At 42.5% G+C, this 18,487-nt stretch overlaps 2 protein-coding genes across 2 annotated transcripts in view; both read left to right on the top strand.

Moving 5' to 3' along the window:
• The window catches only part of LOC124550850 (spectrin beta chain-like), a 497,121-nt gene that overhangs the window by 201,553 nt on the left and 277,081 nt on the right, over positions 1–18,487 (top strand). The window lies entirely within an intron of this gene.
• Positions 2,819–3,278, top strand: LOC124550849 (cytochrome b5-like). Its single transcript, XM_047125579.1, has one exon. The coding sequence runs from the start codon at positions 2,826–2,828 to the stop codon at positions 3,225–3,227; it is 402 nt and encodes a 133-aa protein (XP_046981535.1). The 5' UTR covers positions 2,819–2,825; the 3' UTR covers positions 3,228–3,278.

Genomic DNA, 18,487 nt, shown 5'->3' with positions numbered 1-18,487 from the left:
ATATGAGATAAATAAACTGAAAATGGAGCCTGTGATCACTGAAGGTGCCACAGGTTCCCAAAACACGTACAGACAAGACATTCGTGTCGTGTTAATTGACATAAATCCACCAAACGGTGGAGGTGTAATCTTCTAGAACGCGTAATGAAAAGTATAATGTGATGACACTAGTTACAGCAATTCCCGTTTTCACTAGAAAAATGGAATGTATTGAGCCTCCCACAAAGTTTGTACAAAGTGATTGGTAAATAGGATATGCTTCAGTAATAGGAAAGAGACGAAAGATGATTGTCGAAATTACGGGGGTGTAACAGCATACCAGTGTCTTCAGGAGACTTTACAGAAGAATTATTAAACATTTCTTAGGACAAGAATATAAAGAATGGAGCCTCAAGAATAAGCAGGCCTTACGACTCATAAATAAACAGTTGATCACATCGTTTACCTGTTAACAGATAATTGATAAGAAAGTAGTTCGTTTGATTGGTGGTCGTGGTCTTTGTCGTCTTGTTTTTGTGCAAGCCTCATCTCTACTAACTACCACAACCTATATCCATTTGAACTCGCTTACTGCGCTGGTATAAAATATGTACAGAAGAGACTGTAAAGCATATTTGCAGATGACCAACTGATTTTAACCCAAGACTATGAGGATACGAGTATATGCTGCTGTAGGAGTATAAAAAGTAGGGGCTAAATGTAAAGGAAAACTGAACACGTGGTGGATGGGAAGGAAGCAGCTACTGACGAATATAAATACCTAAAGGGTAGAATTACAAATGATGGAAATTATATCAAGAACAAATGAGGAGGAGATTCGTATTGCTATATTAAATTGAATTTCTGTGATAAGCACGTAAGAATTGATAGAGAAGCAGTAGTTAGGAGCATTATAATGGGTGATTTACAGGTTTACACAATGAAATGGCTAGTAAATTTCTAATTAATAGCTGTGGAGATGAATTTCAGACGTCCAGCAGTGATGTGGAAGAAAAGAGGAAACGGGGAACAAAATAGAGACGAATGAATGTTCAAATTTCGCTCAATGATACTGTTGACTAGAAAGAGCTATAATGGTATGGGCATGTCAGCAGAATGCAGGGAGGTCAGTTTCTATAGTGTACAATGGACTGAATTTTTTAATGGTATAAGGAAGATTCTGTCGGCTACCTAATACTTAGTTAGCAGGGTTTCTCATTAGTGACGGAGAATATTGTTAAATAGATGAGGACGATTAGGAAACCACGGGCAAATAGCACACACACTAATTATGTAGTCGCTGATATAACGTATAACCATACGAATCGTCAGGATCAACGTGCAGCGAAGGCCTGCCTCCTCCTCCTCATCTCCCCCCCCCTCTCTCTCTCTCTCTCTCTCTCTCTCTCTCTCTCTCTCTCTCTCTCTCTCTCTCCCCCCCCCCCCCCTCCCTCTCCACACACTTTTGTTAGTGGATGGTCATTGGGAAAGTGCCCCACAGTTGACCGCCCACTAGAAATTTCGCATAAGCGTCTATAACTGGTGACGTGTATTGCACCAGTATTTCCTTGTATCATTCAACCCTGATGCCCATTTGCTATCCGTTAACGAGCGATATTGTCATCAGGATGAAATTTTTGTGGCTCGGAGACAGTCTTAACGGATTTCGGACAAATGACGTCGTTAAATGTAACTTACTTTTGTCGAACAATTTTGTGCACGTGGAAATTTTCTTGCGTCACCGGATTATCGGAAAGTACACAAGCTCTGTCCTCAAATTCTGCCTCTTAGAAACAAGTAAAAGCATTGAAAGACGGTCTCTCGGACAGGAGACAGGTTTCCGAAAGTCTGTTGCAAATTCTCGAGGTTTCAGAACCGCTCATTCTACTGTTGAAGTCTTAGAAAATTTTAAAGCCTGGAAGTGCTCACTTCTCCGATCCCTGTTAATGGCGACAGAGTGCCGATGGATGTAAAGTTCTGACCCTTCCAGAAAATGTAAGAAGCTGAGTGAGTTAAGATGTGCCCACATAACACTTGAATGATGCTGTTGTCAACTTTATTTATAGGAAGTGAGATAATGAAATATAACACGTTGTCTGCACCAAACCTATCTTCCGACTGAAAAAGTTGGGTATCGCGTATTTTTAATATAGTATTGATGGTAAAAAGACCAGTATTTATGGTAATATATAGCAACTATTTATGAACATACCTGGCTGCTTATTTCCTTGTTTGGCATTGTAATTTCCATATGGTTTAATTTCTGTAAAACCAATAGATCTTACTTCAGCTTTTTTACCCATTATTTCGGTATGTGTATAATGTATACCAAATGATAACACGAAAGCAAACTCATAAACGGCTACATTTCAGTTTATTAAAGTTATGACATACCTAGATTTAATACCTTATCTTAACGTGCATATTGTCTGTTATATGTATTAGTGCTGATTTAGGCGATGTTGCTACGACGCTTTGCTAGATAACATTGTTTTTCGTAGCTTGCAGAATCCAGGCACAAAATCAGCAGCTGAACAGAAAGTATTCAGTACTGAAATGCATATTCAATATTAATAAATTAAACTGTCAAGGGTTACCGTTTTCAGTGTTTTCATAGCATTCTTTGCGCAGTCAAGGTAGCCCTAACTTAAAATATTCTAAATGTTTTTTCTTTGTTTTGCAGGTAAGCTGCAGTTCCCGGCACTTCATCGAACCACTGCTAGTGAGTAAAACTAGTGAGCTATTCTGTCAGCCCAATAACTTTGAAGAAACCGCCAAATTACACGAGCGGATGCTGTGGTCAGTCTAAAGCAGTTCCAGCAGGTAATTAACGGTTTACGATTGCCATGGAGGAACCTGTGAAGCTGTTGAGTATGGCTGAAGTGGCGAAGTGCAAGGACAGAAATCGTACTGTCATGGTAATAAACAACGCCGTGTACGACATCACTGCGTTTTTGGACGATCACCCCGGAGGCGCGGAAATTCTCATAGAGCAAGCTGGGAAGGATGCTACAGATGTTTTCGAAGATGTTGGTCATTCTACTGATGCGAAGGAAATGATGGAAAAATACAAAATTGGCGAACTTGTTGAGGAGGACCGCGTCCAAAGAACAGCGAAGCCATCAGCGATCTCAGACACTGGAAATGAAACAAATTTTAGTTACTGGAAACTGTGCGCCGTATCTGTTGCATTAGTAGCTGTTGCCACGGTTTTGTACAAAGCGTATTATATCGAAAAGGGTCACTAACGCAAGAACCGTACAGGAGGACGTAGCTTACAAAACCGTATAACTAGTGAAGTAGTCCCCAATCTCCTTTGCATGATGGTTCTGTAATACCAGTAAGGCTAATGGGATGTACAGTTTCTTTCAAATGTAAAACTTGAAGGAAATTCTCGCAAGCGGATTTTAGCTTCTTCAGAATTATAACTGAACTGCTGATCTCGAATTTATGCAATAAAGGAATACTAAAAGAAATCCACATAAATGACAAATGGCTCTAAGCACTATGGGACTTAACATCTGAGGTCATCAGTCCTCTAAACTTAGAACTAAAACCTAACTAACCCAAGGACATCACACACATCCATGCCCGAGGCGGGATTCGAACTTGCGACCGTAGCAGCAGCAGCAGCAGCAGCAGCGCGGTTCCGGATTGAAGCGCCTAGAACCGCTCGGTCACAAAGGCCGGCGAAATCCAGATAAAACTACCTCAAGAATTAAGCTCGGATAGTTCATACTTTCTGGAAACTTCCATAGGACATGAGTACTAACTCCGCGTTCATTAGTTCATCAATTACTTTGCTTCGCAAACGAAAAGTCGTACGCACAGTCTTTTTGTGTTCGTCCTATAATACATTTTGCGCAGGGATGAAGAGCATTACACAGCATAGACTAGCTTGGGAGCTGCAAAAAACCAGTCTTCTCACTGAAGACGACAACACTAGCTGCTCATATAGCACACGGTGTTGTAAGACATGTTTTCAGAATCTTCGTTTTGGTCAAAGTATTAACCCAGTGGCGCATAGCGTCCGCTTGAGTGAACACCTGTAAATGGCCGCTTCAGTGGAGTTTTCAACGAGTCCTTTGGCTGCAAATGCACACTGTCCGTTGCAATGGGTACTCACTGCTGGTGTTCTGTCCTGCAAGCTTTTGCAGCCTCATGACTGACTGAAAACGCCAGAGAAGTGATAATTAAAAACAGCCCTCTGCAGTGAATAGTGGACCACACGGTTGAAAGGACCTACAGTTTCCTGACATTACCCTATACCCGACTGTCCACAACTGAGATTTGCACGTGGCTGTGCACAGTAGCAAAGTATTTGCCACTTCAGAATCATTTCCGTACACTTCGACCAACACCTTTAGTTTAAGAAGTGATGTATAGAATAATTACAGTACTATTGAAAAGGTAAGCTTCCTTAGAATTTAATTTATTCTTCGATTACAGTTCTTTTTCAGCTATTGACACGATCGTCGTGGCCTTTTCTTTTGGTAATATCAGTTAATTGGTCTTGGTTTGAGCTTCCTATTTATTCTCCTTATGTTAAATTGTGACTGTGCTCACCATTGCTGCGCTGCAGCCTTATTAGAGACAACTCCTTGTGTTGTTCTTTCTGCACTACAGTGTGCATCATAATGTGCTGCAATCGTGACGAAACTTCTGGTGCGATATGGTTTGATAAAACCCAGGGGGTGTGAAGTGTTAATTTCAAAATTAAAAAGAACACCCCTCTCATGAAATGTCTTGTTTCAGGTAATTAGCCTTAATATTGCGTTCACATTGCTTGTTTTCGCTGATTGAAGACGTTACTGGGTGTCCTACGTGGTAAGGTCAATACTCAGGGAGTCCGACTGTTCATTTGGTACACATGTAAATGTTGATCATGATTAAGAAATTTTAACAAATTCTGAATTTGTAACCCACTGTTACATGTTGCTTGCGTGTTCCCCATTTACGAGCAATTCACAATTTCCAAGAAAGTTATCAACTACTACTATGCTCGTTTGTTTCGTATAAAGAACGTGTTGTCTCTTCAGTCTTAGCACCTCTACGTTCCTTTGCATGCAACAGTGTCCATGGTGCGACTCCTAGCAGTTAACCCCGCTCATACGCCTGTCTGCTGTGTCCTTGTCTCACCATCCAGGCCAATAAAGAAAAATGTAACGGTGTTAAGATATAAGATGTTGGTGACCAGGTAATGTTACTGCCACGGCTAATCCACCATTCTGCAACGTCAATACAGCGCTCCCTACTCGTTCAACTACTACATTTTCTATAAATGTAAGTAATCCTATACTGTTGTTGGATCCCTATATGTGATGAACATGCTTGGAATAGCGCATTACATTCCTTTTCGTTTTTTTCACCTCCTGGAATATTTCGTCTGACACGCCGTGTGTATTGACTTCGTTTAGATAGGAAGCTTTTCAGTTGAATTACTACTGAAGAGCCAAAGTCCTTCAGAGCGCAGATAGCCAGGGGAAAATTCAAAAGTAATTAGTCAGACTGGACCTAACAGTGACATAGGACACGTTTATTAACGCTATGAAAAGTAGTATCGTTTCACAATACTGGAAAAGAGTAGCTTATCTCGAAACTGATTTGGCGGTGTTGTGCAGGAAGAGTTAGCACACTTGCGAGATGCAGGTAAGAGTGGTAATGTGAAGCCTAGATCAAAAGATGTCATTTGCTCTAAAGACTTCTGGGGTCGGCGAAAAATGCACAAGAGACGAAAAGTAAAGGTTTGTGTCGACATTTCCAGCACCTTCAATGCTTTGGAAACAAGGAAATAAAACACACACACACACACACACACACACACACACACACACACACCTAACGGCTTCAGTGGCGGTCTGGATCATACATCATAGATGCACTGGAAAATAATTCAGGCACACTGGTGCGAACAAAGAGAGAGAATATGACAGACAGAAATCTCATACTCCACCACTAACACCTCACGTACGACATAGTTCCCTAAACCTCGAAAGATGTTACGTGACTTTATTTACAAATTATGTATTGTTTTCATCTTTCAACGCTACCTTCTTACACATTACTTCAGTTACTGCAGTCACCACAAAATAGATCTAGACTCCAGTCCACTATTCATTCGTTTTCCAGTGGCCGCATTTCACTGAGGTCATTGCTGTTTAACCTTTCTAATACATTATTGAGCTTTTTACCTTTGAAATTTTACGACTTCATTAACTTGATTTTAAAGTAGTAATTGAACCTTCGTTGTCATGAATAGCAAGATGCTGAAGATAGTTTCTTAATGAAAGTTCCTAAAGTATTATTTTAACAGATCAAAGAACGGCTCACAGAATCAATTTACAACGCTTAAAACTCAGAATCCCTTTTTAAAACAAAGAAAATTCAAATTGCATAATGCAACGTTAAATAAAAGATTGTAATACCCGATGGCAATTCAAAAATTTTCCTAGATCTCACCTATGATCTCTAAAGGCAATAAAATATTAATCACAAAATTTTTAATTACAAAAACTTAAATGCAGTGAAATTGATTACTATCAACGTACACTCAAACCCTGTAGCCTCTACGAAGCGCAACGTCCCACAAAATATTTTCCTTCTTTTAAACACTATACCATAAACCTCTCTACGTGTGATACATACTACACCCAACGAATTATGACAATTAAGCATATATGTTATAATTAACAAAGTATGTAAATCTTATCATTTCAAAATAAAAAAATACACAAATCAACTCAAGCTCAGTGGTTACGTCCGTTAAAAATTATAGAAAACATATCTTTTGATTTAGTCGTTATGCGCTGTTTTGCACCGTGCTCTCCTTCAGTATCACTTGCGTCAAGGGAAACACTTTCCGCGATGTAAAAAACGTTAACAGGGCGCAGCCAACCTACACAAATTGCATACTGGGATTATACGTCGATATGGATGCGGCTCGCAAATCTTAAAACGGGCGACGGACGAGACGCGGTTCTATTGAACACTTAGACTATACCGCACCGTACCAAATAGCAGTACGGTGGGGTAGACAAGAGACACATGAACAACTGTTGCAAGGCAACCTCAGAAAAGGCAGTAAGAAAATATTTGGGGCTTTAAACTCTTGAGAGGGCCACACCAAACCACAGAATGACGTCCCAAGCTAAATTATGAAAACACTATCAGCGATTTCGCCACGACTAGTAGAACCGCAAGATACCATAAGAAGTGAACTGCAATTAACACGACTCAGAAGCGTTCGACTGAAAAGCTTTCCCTTACTACAAACACGTGACAGTACCTCCAAAGTTCACTCGTGGACACTACCAGAGTGTCAAATTACTCGGTATAACTGTAGATAACAAAGTTTAACACGCTGGGGACCGACTTAGGTTTCTTAGTAAGACAAGCAATGATTCGGTCCCTCACTTTGATCCACCTTGGAACCTAAACAGTCATTTACCTTAAAGCAGCAAAAGAGATGGCAATGCCGATATCAACACTGCCCTCCAAAGCAGCGATCTAACTGGAGACTGCAGTACCGAAGCAAATCTTACACCATTCACTAGTCTGATTAACGCGCCACCAACGTGAACCGTTTTAGAGAACACAAACATGTTCACCTCATGCACCAAAATTGCCGTAATTCTTCGTCGGAATCCAAGGGCAGAACCAAGAAATCACTTTCCTGCACCTGAATGACCACACGATGGTCGCCATCGGGACAACCAACCGACTGCTTCCGCGGGGCCCACCGACCAAGCGGCCTTGCCCTTCGACACCGACGTCGCTGCTCGCACACAGTCCAGAGCTAACTCAACACAGTCCAGAGCTAACTCAACAGCAACCACCACCTTACTCCTCCTGTCGCCTCGCGGCGCGCGTGGCGCCAACTCGCCAAAGATATGCGGCGACCAGACTCCAATCCGATCTTGAGATTGACATCGCGGCTAGTACTGAGAATGCGGGTGGTTTCAGAAAAACAAAAATAATGTATATATAATACGTGTCGCGATTAATAAAATTCCTTAAAGGATAGTGATCTTATGCATTTACAAGGGGACAACGACGAGTTTATCGGCGCAGTGGGTGTTGTGTTAACAGAAGAACCAACACCGTGTTACGAGTGGAGGCCGAAATGCACGCGTTTTAGCTCACGCAGGCTGGCGTGAGGAGGGAAGAACTATACTGACGCGAGGTCTGGAACATGACGAGGAATGAGAATTCAGAAAGCGGACGTAATTAGTTTGATACTTAACTTTAGTCCATTAATGATGAAAGTCGCTCTTGACAGTACGTGATTCACAATATTATCTGTTCACAATACATCCTTGAAGATAGTAATTACAGTAACTGAATATGGCGCCTTGCTAGGTCGTAGCAAATGACGTAGTTGAAGGCTATGCTAAACTGACGTCTCTGCAAATGAGAGCGTATGTAGACAGTGAACCATCGCTAGCAAAGTCGGCTGTACAACTGGGGCGAGTGCTAGGGAGTGTCTAGACTAGACCTGCCGTGTGGCGGCGCTCGGTCTGCAATCACTGATAGTGGCGACGTATACTAACGGACCGCGGCCGATTTAAAGGCTACCACCTAGCAAGTGTGGTGTCTGGCGGTGATACCACAGTGGGGATCCTGACCTCGCCACTCGTTATGAATGCAGCTTATACTCCGTTCCGTAGTTAAGGAATTTCTTCTACGGACGCATTGTTACGTATCGATAGTGTTGGTAGGGTGTGGTGACTCGTAGCGGGACTGATTTCTTTTAACATGTTTTCTCATATTATTTGTACGTGGTGTTTGGTGCGATATTCGTGGCTTGAGTGAACATTGCGGAAAAAAAAAAAAAAAAAAACTCGTACCTGTCACTGCAGTAATAGAAATTGCTGTAACGTATCTGTAGGCGAGTTCTTAGCGTGAATGAAATAAAGCAGTTGCGACCTGTGTAGAACTGCAGAAAGGAATGAATGAAAGAATGAGTGAACGAATGGAACAGTGATGCGGGAAAAATGTCTTTTATAGAGACTGGAAAGGGTAACCCTCGTCGTTGTGTACTATGTGGTGAGTACGCAGAAGTGAAATTACAATAGACGGGTAGAACTGGAAGTGGATGTGAGTGCGATTGGGAGACTGTAGAGTGCTACGACAAATAGATTAAATTATTTCTTGATGGTTTCGAGAAAATTGAAAGCTAAACTAAAATAATCATATCAGGTAGTTCTGAACCATTTACGTAACGAAAAATTTTCCGAATTTTTACTCGAATTACTGGCAGTATTAAATAACAGCTAGATCTAGACACACGAAGGTAAAATAATGCGCTGGGAATATTAACGAGGTAGGAAGTGACCGAGTGAGTACTGAAGGCAAAGGAGAGATAACGAAACTGTCACTAACCGGTGTATTTCAATATTTCACCATAAGTATTCCTACCTTCAGGGGTAATTTATAATTTATCCACGTCCACTATAACCTTTTAGTTGCCTGTTCATATCCAGACGGCCTTACAATATGTACGCACATTTCCCAACGCTACCTACAGACCGCCGCAGTTTTGTAAATATAAGGATGTGAAATGCCTAAAATATAAAAAGACGAATGTTTGGGAGTTTCCTCATTTATTTTTCAGTATATAGACCTAAATTTGTAGCTGATGCTTAAGTTCAGCGTTAATGCTGCTAATACCAGATTTTCTTGTTTCACTGAGTACCACTGGGGTCATAAAGACCACAAGTAATTTACATGAGATACAGTGGTAGTTCTTTAATGAACTAACATAAAAAAGGTTACAGCTGTGCAACGTAACAGTCATCACTCCATTTTCATAAATGTCGCATCCAAGAAACGGAACGAAATTTAGATTGGGGTCATATCAATCCCAGTGGTACTCAGTACAAAAAAAAAAGAATAAATTGTAATGTGTTAAGTGACATGTATAATGTAGGTAGAGAAAACTGTGACCAGTCACTTTTTTGAAATATTTATTCCATAAACAGGTTATTGAACCCTTACAGGCTCAGCTTCAGATGGTGCTCTGGACTATTGTAAAGTGTAATGCTGGGTTGCGACAGTATGGACAGCTTTGTTGTTAATATCCATCTGTCACGATATGTGTGTGTATACTTCGTAGTTACGAAACTTTGAGCATCCAGCTTGTGCTGTAAAACAGTTGTACAGCACATGCTGGATGGTGCATAGGGAGTGGCTACAGTTTTCTCACTTTATATCGAATAAGACGTCAGGGGTTCTTAAAGATTCATAATAGATAAGCTTAAGCTAAGGGAGCTGCACGTTCCGTAGGTGGTTATGGGTTCATATTGACCCCAGTGGAACTAGGAGAGTTAACAAAGTCTTCTTTGCCCTGTTTCTTGGTGGCGTAGGTTCTGTTTCCTTTGAAAAGGAAATGGTATTAAGTTTTATACCTCCATCTCCGGAAATTACTTTTTTCCAGGTAATTAAAGACGCACTGTTTAGATAGATTTATATTTTCTTTCCCGGGAAAGATATAATAGTTGTTCGATGCAAGATAAGAGCTGAACACTTTCAGATAGCAGTAAACAATATTCCACATTATGAAAGTGATAGTGCTTTGGAATGTCGTTGCAGTAGCCAGACTCACACCTCTTCGAGGCGACTAGCCGCTGCGTGATCAGCGGCGCACGAGATTGTCCAACTAGCTTCATCTCGAAATTATAAAAATAATGTAAAGAGTTCTTGGATTAGCTCATAACACTAAACAGACTTATTACTTGAATTCATTCTGGTATTGTATATAGACTCCTACCTATAAATAGCTGAAAAATGCGGTCCTTTGTGATCCGTTGTATTTTTGTTGTCGACTTGTGTTTTTAGTGGTAATTTCGTCACGGACGCTACCTTCGAGAACACGCTTACTTGTACAAGCTGTGATTCCAGCGCGGCTCTGGTAACGACAGTGGTGATGCTGTTGCCCCTGGAATAGAGGTGGAGGAATGTTTTCCGTCGTGGCCCAGTTGCTGTGCGAGCAGGCGAGCAGCAGGATGTCGACCCACATTTGGCGGGGACGGGCAGCTTGGCTGCAGATCAGGCGGCCCTTTATATTTACCGGTTTACCCTATCGCCACCCCGACCGTCGTGTTTGCAGGAATGTTGCCAAGGCGCGTCGCTCTCGTTCCTGTGACGCATCTGTATGCCGCGTGTTCCTGGTCTCGGTCTCTCTCTCTCTCTCTCTCTCTCTCTCTCTCACACACACACACACACACACACACACACACACACACACACACACACACACAAAAAACACTCCTCGGGGAGCACCGGTATTTTGTTGCAAACACATTAAAACGTTCCTTTCGTCCACAGAGCTGCCGTGGTGTGTCGCACTGAATCCCAGCAATGAGTCGGAATTCATACTCGTAAGCCTCACACGGGACGAGGTAGCTGACGTTAACGTGGAGCTGCTGGAATTTTGTAAAGTCACTTCCTGTTATTTCACGCTGACGAGCGATTGTCAGACGTGAAACACAAAATGGGATATTTCGGCTACGTGCTACGAAACGGTGAACTGATAAGGGACAAGAATGTTCTCTGTGCCGCAAGCAGAACTTGAGGCATCGTTTTGGATTTTGTAGGCTTCACTTGAAGCCCATATTTGGTGGGTTTTACACTGTATCGTATGATTATATGCCGTTTCTAAGCACCAGCGCATGATCGATCTTTCGAAAACGGGTCGGTAGAGGGGCGATTTGTTGTGGCTATGACGGAGTGATATAATGTTCGTAAAAAAATTTTAGTAATTAGTTATTTTCCTATTATATTTTTGCATGTTATTGAAGGTGTGCAGTTTTAAAGAAACAGTACATCGATGTTTCACAAAAACCGCGTTATATTGGACGGGATTTGATACAATAATGAGTTGCTCAGATACCTGCAATTAAAGCCTTCAAGAGACCGTGACGTATAAGACAGGGTCTTCTGTGCCCAAGTTCAGCATGGCATATTGGAAAGACGCGCCGGGTTACGGAATACTTTTTCACGTCTTAACGTATCCAATTTTATTTCCGCCTTCGCTTTTTGTGAAAGAATGTGGGCTTCGTTATTTATGTAATAGAAAAATCTTCTGTGACATTTGATGTTGGTGTAAATATAAATGCGATCTCTCTCTCTCTCTCTCTCTCTCTCTCCCTCTCTCTCTCTCTCTCCCTCTCTCTCTCTCTCCCTCTCTCTCTCTCTCCCTCTCTCTCTCTCTCTCTCTCTCTCTCTCTCTCTCTCTCTCTCTCTCTCTCTCTGTCTTTGTACGATTTTATGATCTGCTGTAATCTGACGTTATTGACTGGACATAGAACTTTCGTTTTTGTCTTTAACATGTTCATGGATATTCTAGTTTTGATGATGGCTAACATATGGACAGCGGACGGAATGTTCATGTTAATGGAGCTAACATAGGAATTTTACGTGCGCCCATTCTAGAAAACAGATACTGTCGGGAGCTGCCGCTGGAGAGCACTGCAGTCGGCTATCACGCAAACCAGCACGTTCCGTGTGACGGACGCTGTCTCTCGTGCGGTTGGATTTTCCGTCCGCGTTGACGTTATCTACCTTGCCCTGTGTGAGGACGGCTTACTCGGCAACATTAAATCTCGCTTGCCTCCCTTTGACCCGCGAAGGAAAGGCAAAATTGTCAGTACTTTTATACAGCCAATAAATGGCCTGAGCAATCCAGTTAGATACCGCAGTTGGAGCACTGGACTGGACACGACACTGCTGAGTTCATACATTCGTTGCAGCTGACTCGTAGTAGCTTCCGCTGATAATATCCACAGAACATGGCGAGCGATCGGATGCGGGTGGGGGTCTCTCGCCGCAGATGAGCCCTTGGGGGTCTTTCGTTTGCTCTGACCTACTTACTGGCCCGATCGATATACTTTTACTTTCCAAATTATTTCTCAGCTCTCGTCTCTGTATTGCTTTCAATGCCTCCATTTTACCATCGATACATACTTTTATAATCTGATCGAATTTCTGGCAGACGTCACTAACTGCAGATGAATCGCCTCTTGAGCGACGGGGTGTCCACCTTGCTGTTCAGCCCTTGAACTCCCAAACGTGGCAACGAACCAATATACCTCAGTTGCCCGTAATGGCAGAACAAAGTTGATCCATGAGAGCCCCCCTACTCACGGCTCGATTCACTCAGCCTCTTACAACCGCGTGGGCCGCTGGCCGCCTCGCCGATTTTGCGAGCTCCAAACCGCTCCACAAAATTGTTGCCAATCAGGCTTAAGGGGGGGGTAGGACGTGAAACGGCCCGACTTGGAGCAGGAGAGGCACCACAGGACACTTTAATTTCCACAGTCTATACTTTTACAAATAAATTTATAAAACTTTGTTAACATGACCAGGAAGGATTCAGGATTCACACTCACAGCAGAGGAAGTTCAAAAACATGACAAATTTTTTTTACATGTGAAATTTCATCATTTTTTCACTTTGTATTAGCTGCATTTGTTGCTGTAGGTACACTTTTCTTCATAAGTAAGAGAGATTCTTCGATGAATTTTGTACAGCATCCAAACCATACTTACAGGTGTATGAAACTCTAGAATTTCCCAAATCTGTTAAAACTGTGGTAAAAATTGAGATAATTAACTATAAAATTCGAGTTTTCTCTAAACACGAAGTGTAAAACGTAACAGCCCATTCATTTTTCCATAGATTAAATAAATTCTAGAGTTTCATACAGCTGTAAGTATGGTTTGTAAACTAAGCAAAATTCATCGAAGAATCTCTCTTACTTATGAAGAAAAGTGTACCTATAGCAACAAATGCAGCCAACAGTAAGCGAAAAAATCATGAAATTTCACATTTAAAAAATATTATTTTTTCATGTATTTGAACTTCCACTGCTATGAGTGTGCATCCTGAATCCTTCCTGGTCATGCTGACAAAGTTTTATGAATTTATTTGTAAATGTATAGACAGTGCAAATTAAAATTTCCTGTGGTGCCTCTCCTCCTCGAAGTCAGCCCGTTTGACGTCCTACCCCTCTTAAAGGGACACAGTCGCGAGGGAACTCCCATAAGGAATCAATGCTAAAACGAGCAAACGTCAGGTACACTTTCTGAAGTAACTAATGGAGATAAAGACCCGAAACTTTTGAGTGTACAGCTGACACATCATTCTCAAATCACATAAAAAATGGTTAATGTATTTTATATATTTCATGAGTAATCAGTTTTTGTTCTATAAGACAAAAAATTAAAACTTTTCTAAACACCTTGGAGCTTGTAAATCTGTTCTTTTTATCACTACTGGTCTATTTTTTTATCTAGTTAATCATCGTTGTATTAACAAGAGATACTGTAAGTCTGATGTCTGTAGCAGTCATAGTTTTTGAGAAAAGTGTACCAGAAGGTCAAAAAATGTAGTTCTGAGAAAAATGGTATTAAAGTTTTACATGCAAGAAAGTAATGTACAATGTCATACAGACACTTTTAAAACATTCCAGGGCTATACTGTGGCTTAGCTTCTTGTTCATCTTCTTATCTTCTTTTCTTTGATCTTCTAGCTATCCTGGCCTCTTTGGTAGCATTTCCTGCAGAAATATCAGCATAACGGATATGGTCCGTGTCAATCTTTTTCAGTCCCCTTTCAGTGTTGATACCATCCTTTGTTCCCAAGAGTCTTAATACATCAGTCTTCTTTGACACACCAGCATTGAAGCACATAACTGCATCATGAACATCCAATTTTAGTGTTTGTTTTGTAACGAAAACTGTTTTTGGTAGCCTTGTCCAAATGACAGACTTCAAACTTTCATTTGGGTTTCGAGTTTTTCCATGGAGACACTTTTTCAAGAGCTCTTGTTGGCTAAGGTCTCTGAGAATGGGTTTCACAGCTAGCAGGATTTTTTCTGGAATTGATTGTTTGTGCTTATAGCTGGAAGATGTAGCTGGGTTGTTGAATTTGCACCAGCTGTCAGGTCCCCGTGGGCAAAGGTTATGTTGTGGTTCATCTGTTGAAATTTTATGAAAGGATATAGCCCAGATGGCTCTCCTCATTGCTTCTACATTGTTGCAGTTATTTCTAATGGCCATACCATAATAAGTCTATTTCAGCCTTTGTCAGGCCCCCTTTACCACCTAACTTTTTTTCCTTACATATCTTTAGAAGTCGTGATCCCATTCTTTCCTGTACATGCCCTATACATTCCAGTTTATTAATTTTGACTCTTCTACTTGGAAAACCGGCAGCACCTAGAAGCTTCTTGTTTGAAGCACTGACACTCGCACTGACTTCACTTTCAATATTATTTTCTGCCCTCTGTTCAAAACTAGCAGTTTCGCGGTTTATTTTTACATATTTATTTCCACGAAACTTAGGCTTATATCCAAACTTCCTTATTCTACGCATTGTGTTATAACATTTCACAAAATCATTACATTTGTATCACCAAAACGTAAACAACTAGGATGAAGAAACTGACAGTCGACAATGCAGACAGGCTGGCAAACATCAGAATAGCAATTCTCTCTTGCAACCCAAATAGAGTATTTATATCCGTGGAACGTAAATGATTGTTGTGCTATAGTCAATGCTGACTACTGCGCAAGACACAGCAAAAATGGACGTGGCGCTAGTTACCATGCTTCACGAACAAATTAATAACTCCGAATCTAATACTCAGATTTGTATGAAACAAACTGCATTTTGTAGCCAAATAATTGGAGCCTAGATTAAGACTTAAAAAAAATCGACTTTTTGAACCTGTTCGCGACTGTCCCCTTAAGAATCTTTTTTTTTTTTCTCTCTCTCTCTAAAAGATGTTTCTTCCTGCCAGGATTTTACCGGCGCCTGTTGGAAATAAAACTTTAGATACACATATCGTCATGTGAAAGTAAGTAGTCCCGAAGCCAGTGTAGAAGGTGCGACCACAACTCTCAAGGTGCAGTGCCACTGAATACAGGCTCTAGCGGCCCCAGTCTCACTGTCCGGTTGTTTTTGTGCAGCAGCTGATAACGAAGGCCGAGCACGACGTGTTGCTCGCGCCGGCTGCCAAGTGTAGGCTGGTGTCGGGACGTGACGCCCGGCGGTCCGCTGTTGGCGAGAAGCGTGTTTACCTCTGCAAGGTCGCGACACGACAGCCGCGCTGCCCGGGCGAGAAGCCTGCGGCCGCATTCCCACGCAGCTCGGCTTGCTGCTCGACCGCCTGCCCTTGGCACACTGCATCTAGATCGTCAAAGGCCTACCTGCCACCCACTACCATCCAACTCGTCCACGTCACTCGCAACGTCCCACGTCGTTCCGTCTTACTCGATATTCCGGCACTCGACGCCTCATCCTCGGCATTACTAACGGCTAAAGCGGTCAACCAGTGGCAGTTGCCGATTGCCAGTCTAACGGTTTCCAAGGCAATAGTCTTTCATACAATTATCGACCGAATTTAAAATACCGTCATAATCTACACATTAAGATGATCTTGGGTTAACTATTTAACATACGTATTAACAATAGAAACTGAGAGTGTGTGTCTTGACGAAGTGTAACTCGTGGCTTGCAAATTACCTAGACTATATTCATCTAGTATTTGAGAATAGACAAGTTAGCGACGTGCAACAAACTTTCCACAAAATAATGAAAGAGGAAAATATTATCACTTCTGCATTTTTCACTGTTCACGCAGAAAAACTAGAGCATCATGCTTGACATTTTAATATATTACTACTTTACTACTTTCGGAATATAGTATCCACGTATTGAATGTACCTACAAAGCTATATCGTTGTACGACTCATACTGTAGGAGATATGTTCTATACGTTGTCGTCCGTGAAAAACTAACTAGTCTTGTAATGAATCTATTTTATACGTGAGAGTTCGATTCTTTAAGTGGGATGGCGCGGTTACTGGTTTGCCTCAGGCCTTTTCGGCATGTGTAGCAATCAGACAAAAGGTGCAGAACGTACAAGGCACATAGCAGCGGTCTGGTAACAAAGTGCCGTTCTGAAATCTCATGCCGCATCACGCCTATATGGCGGACTGGTACTCGAAGGGAGAACGTACGTGCGTAAGGTCTTACCGTTTTTGTTTGCGTTTTGGTATTCCAGTGGCTATGAGTTTGAAAAATTCATTTCTTATTTATAGTTCACTGTTGCTATTTGAGTTAACATATTACGATTTTGTCATCTGCAGATAGCAGAGTTCAGTAGAGGTGTGACAACAGCGGAGCCAGCCAGAAACGTTTGTGCCTTGTTTGAGGATAATGTGATTCGCCAGATCACGACAAGAAATTGGTTTTCTCACGTTAAGGAGGGTTGTTTTGATACCAGTGACTTCTCACGTTCGGGGCGACCTTCAGGGTTTGATAAAACTCATTTAAACGCTTTAATCCCCAATGATCATCAGTATACTCGAGAAATGGCAAATGTGATGAAGTGGGATCATTTTACCTTCGTGAGGCATTTGCATGCAATGGAGAAAGTTCAAAAATCGGATGTATGGGTACCACTGCTGTAAGCCAAAATCCTCTATTTGCTCGTCATCAATTGGGTTGTGAACAACACCGACCACTTCTATCCTGTACGACGAGAAATTGTGTCTTTGTTAAGAAACGGAAAAGAAAGGTTAAACCCAAACAAAGCAGCATCTCCGAGTACAAAGAACTGCCTGCATCCACAAAAGATAGTATTATGTATCTGGCGGGACAAAAAATACTATACAGGAGTTGGTTTGGGAAGTCGTACCGCACCCACTTGATCTTGCGGCCTCATACACTCCTGGAAATGGAAAAAAGAACACATTGACACCGGTGTGTCAGACCCACCACACTTGCTCCGGACACTGCGAGAGGGCTGTACAAGCAATGATCACACGCGTGGCACAGCGGACACACCAGGAACCGCGGTGTTGGCCGTCGAATGGCGCTAGCTGCGCAGCATTTGTGCACCGCCGCCGTCAGTGTCAGCCAGTTTGCCGTGGCATACGGAGCTCCATCGCAGTCTTTAACACTGGTAGCATGCCGCGACAGCGTGGACGTGAACCGTATGTGCAGTTGACGGACTTTGAGCGAGGGCGTATAGCTGGCATGCGGGAGGCCGGGTGGACGTACCGCCGAATTGCTCAACACGTGGGGCGTGAGGTCTCCACAGTACATCGATGTTGTCGCCAGTGGTCGGCGGAAGGTGCACGTGCCCGTCGACCTGGGACCGGACCGCAGCGACGCACGGATGCACGCCAAGACAGAAGGATCCTACGCAGTGCCGTAGGGGACCGCACCGCCACTTCCCAGCAAATTAGGGACACTGTTGCTCCTGGGGTATCGGCGAGGACCATTCGCAACCGTCTCCATGAAGCTGGGCTACGGTCCCGCACACCGTTAGGCCGTCTTCCGCTCACGCCCCAACATCGTGCAGCCCGCCTCCAGTGGTGTCGCGACAGGCGTGAATGGAGGGACGAATGGAGACGTGTCGTCTTCAGCGATGAGAGTCGCTTCTGCCTTGGTGCCAATGATGGTCGTATGCGTGTTTGGCGCCGTGCAGGTGAGCGCC

Source organism: Schistocerca americana, chromosome 9, assembly GCF_021461395.2.
Source record: "Schistocerca americana isolate TAMUIC-IGC-003095 chromosome 9, iqSchAmer2.1, whole genome shotgun sequence".
In the NCBI taxonomy this organism is placed as follows: Eukaryota; Metazoa; Arthropoda; class Insecta; order Orthoptera; family Acrididae; genus Schistocerca; species Schistocerca americana.
The sequence above is the reverse complement of the archived record's forward strand: the minus strand, read 5'-3'. Positions and strand labels throughout refer to the sequence as shown.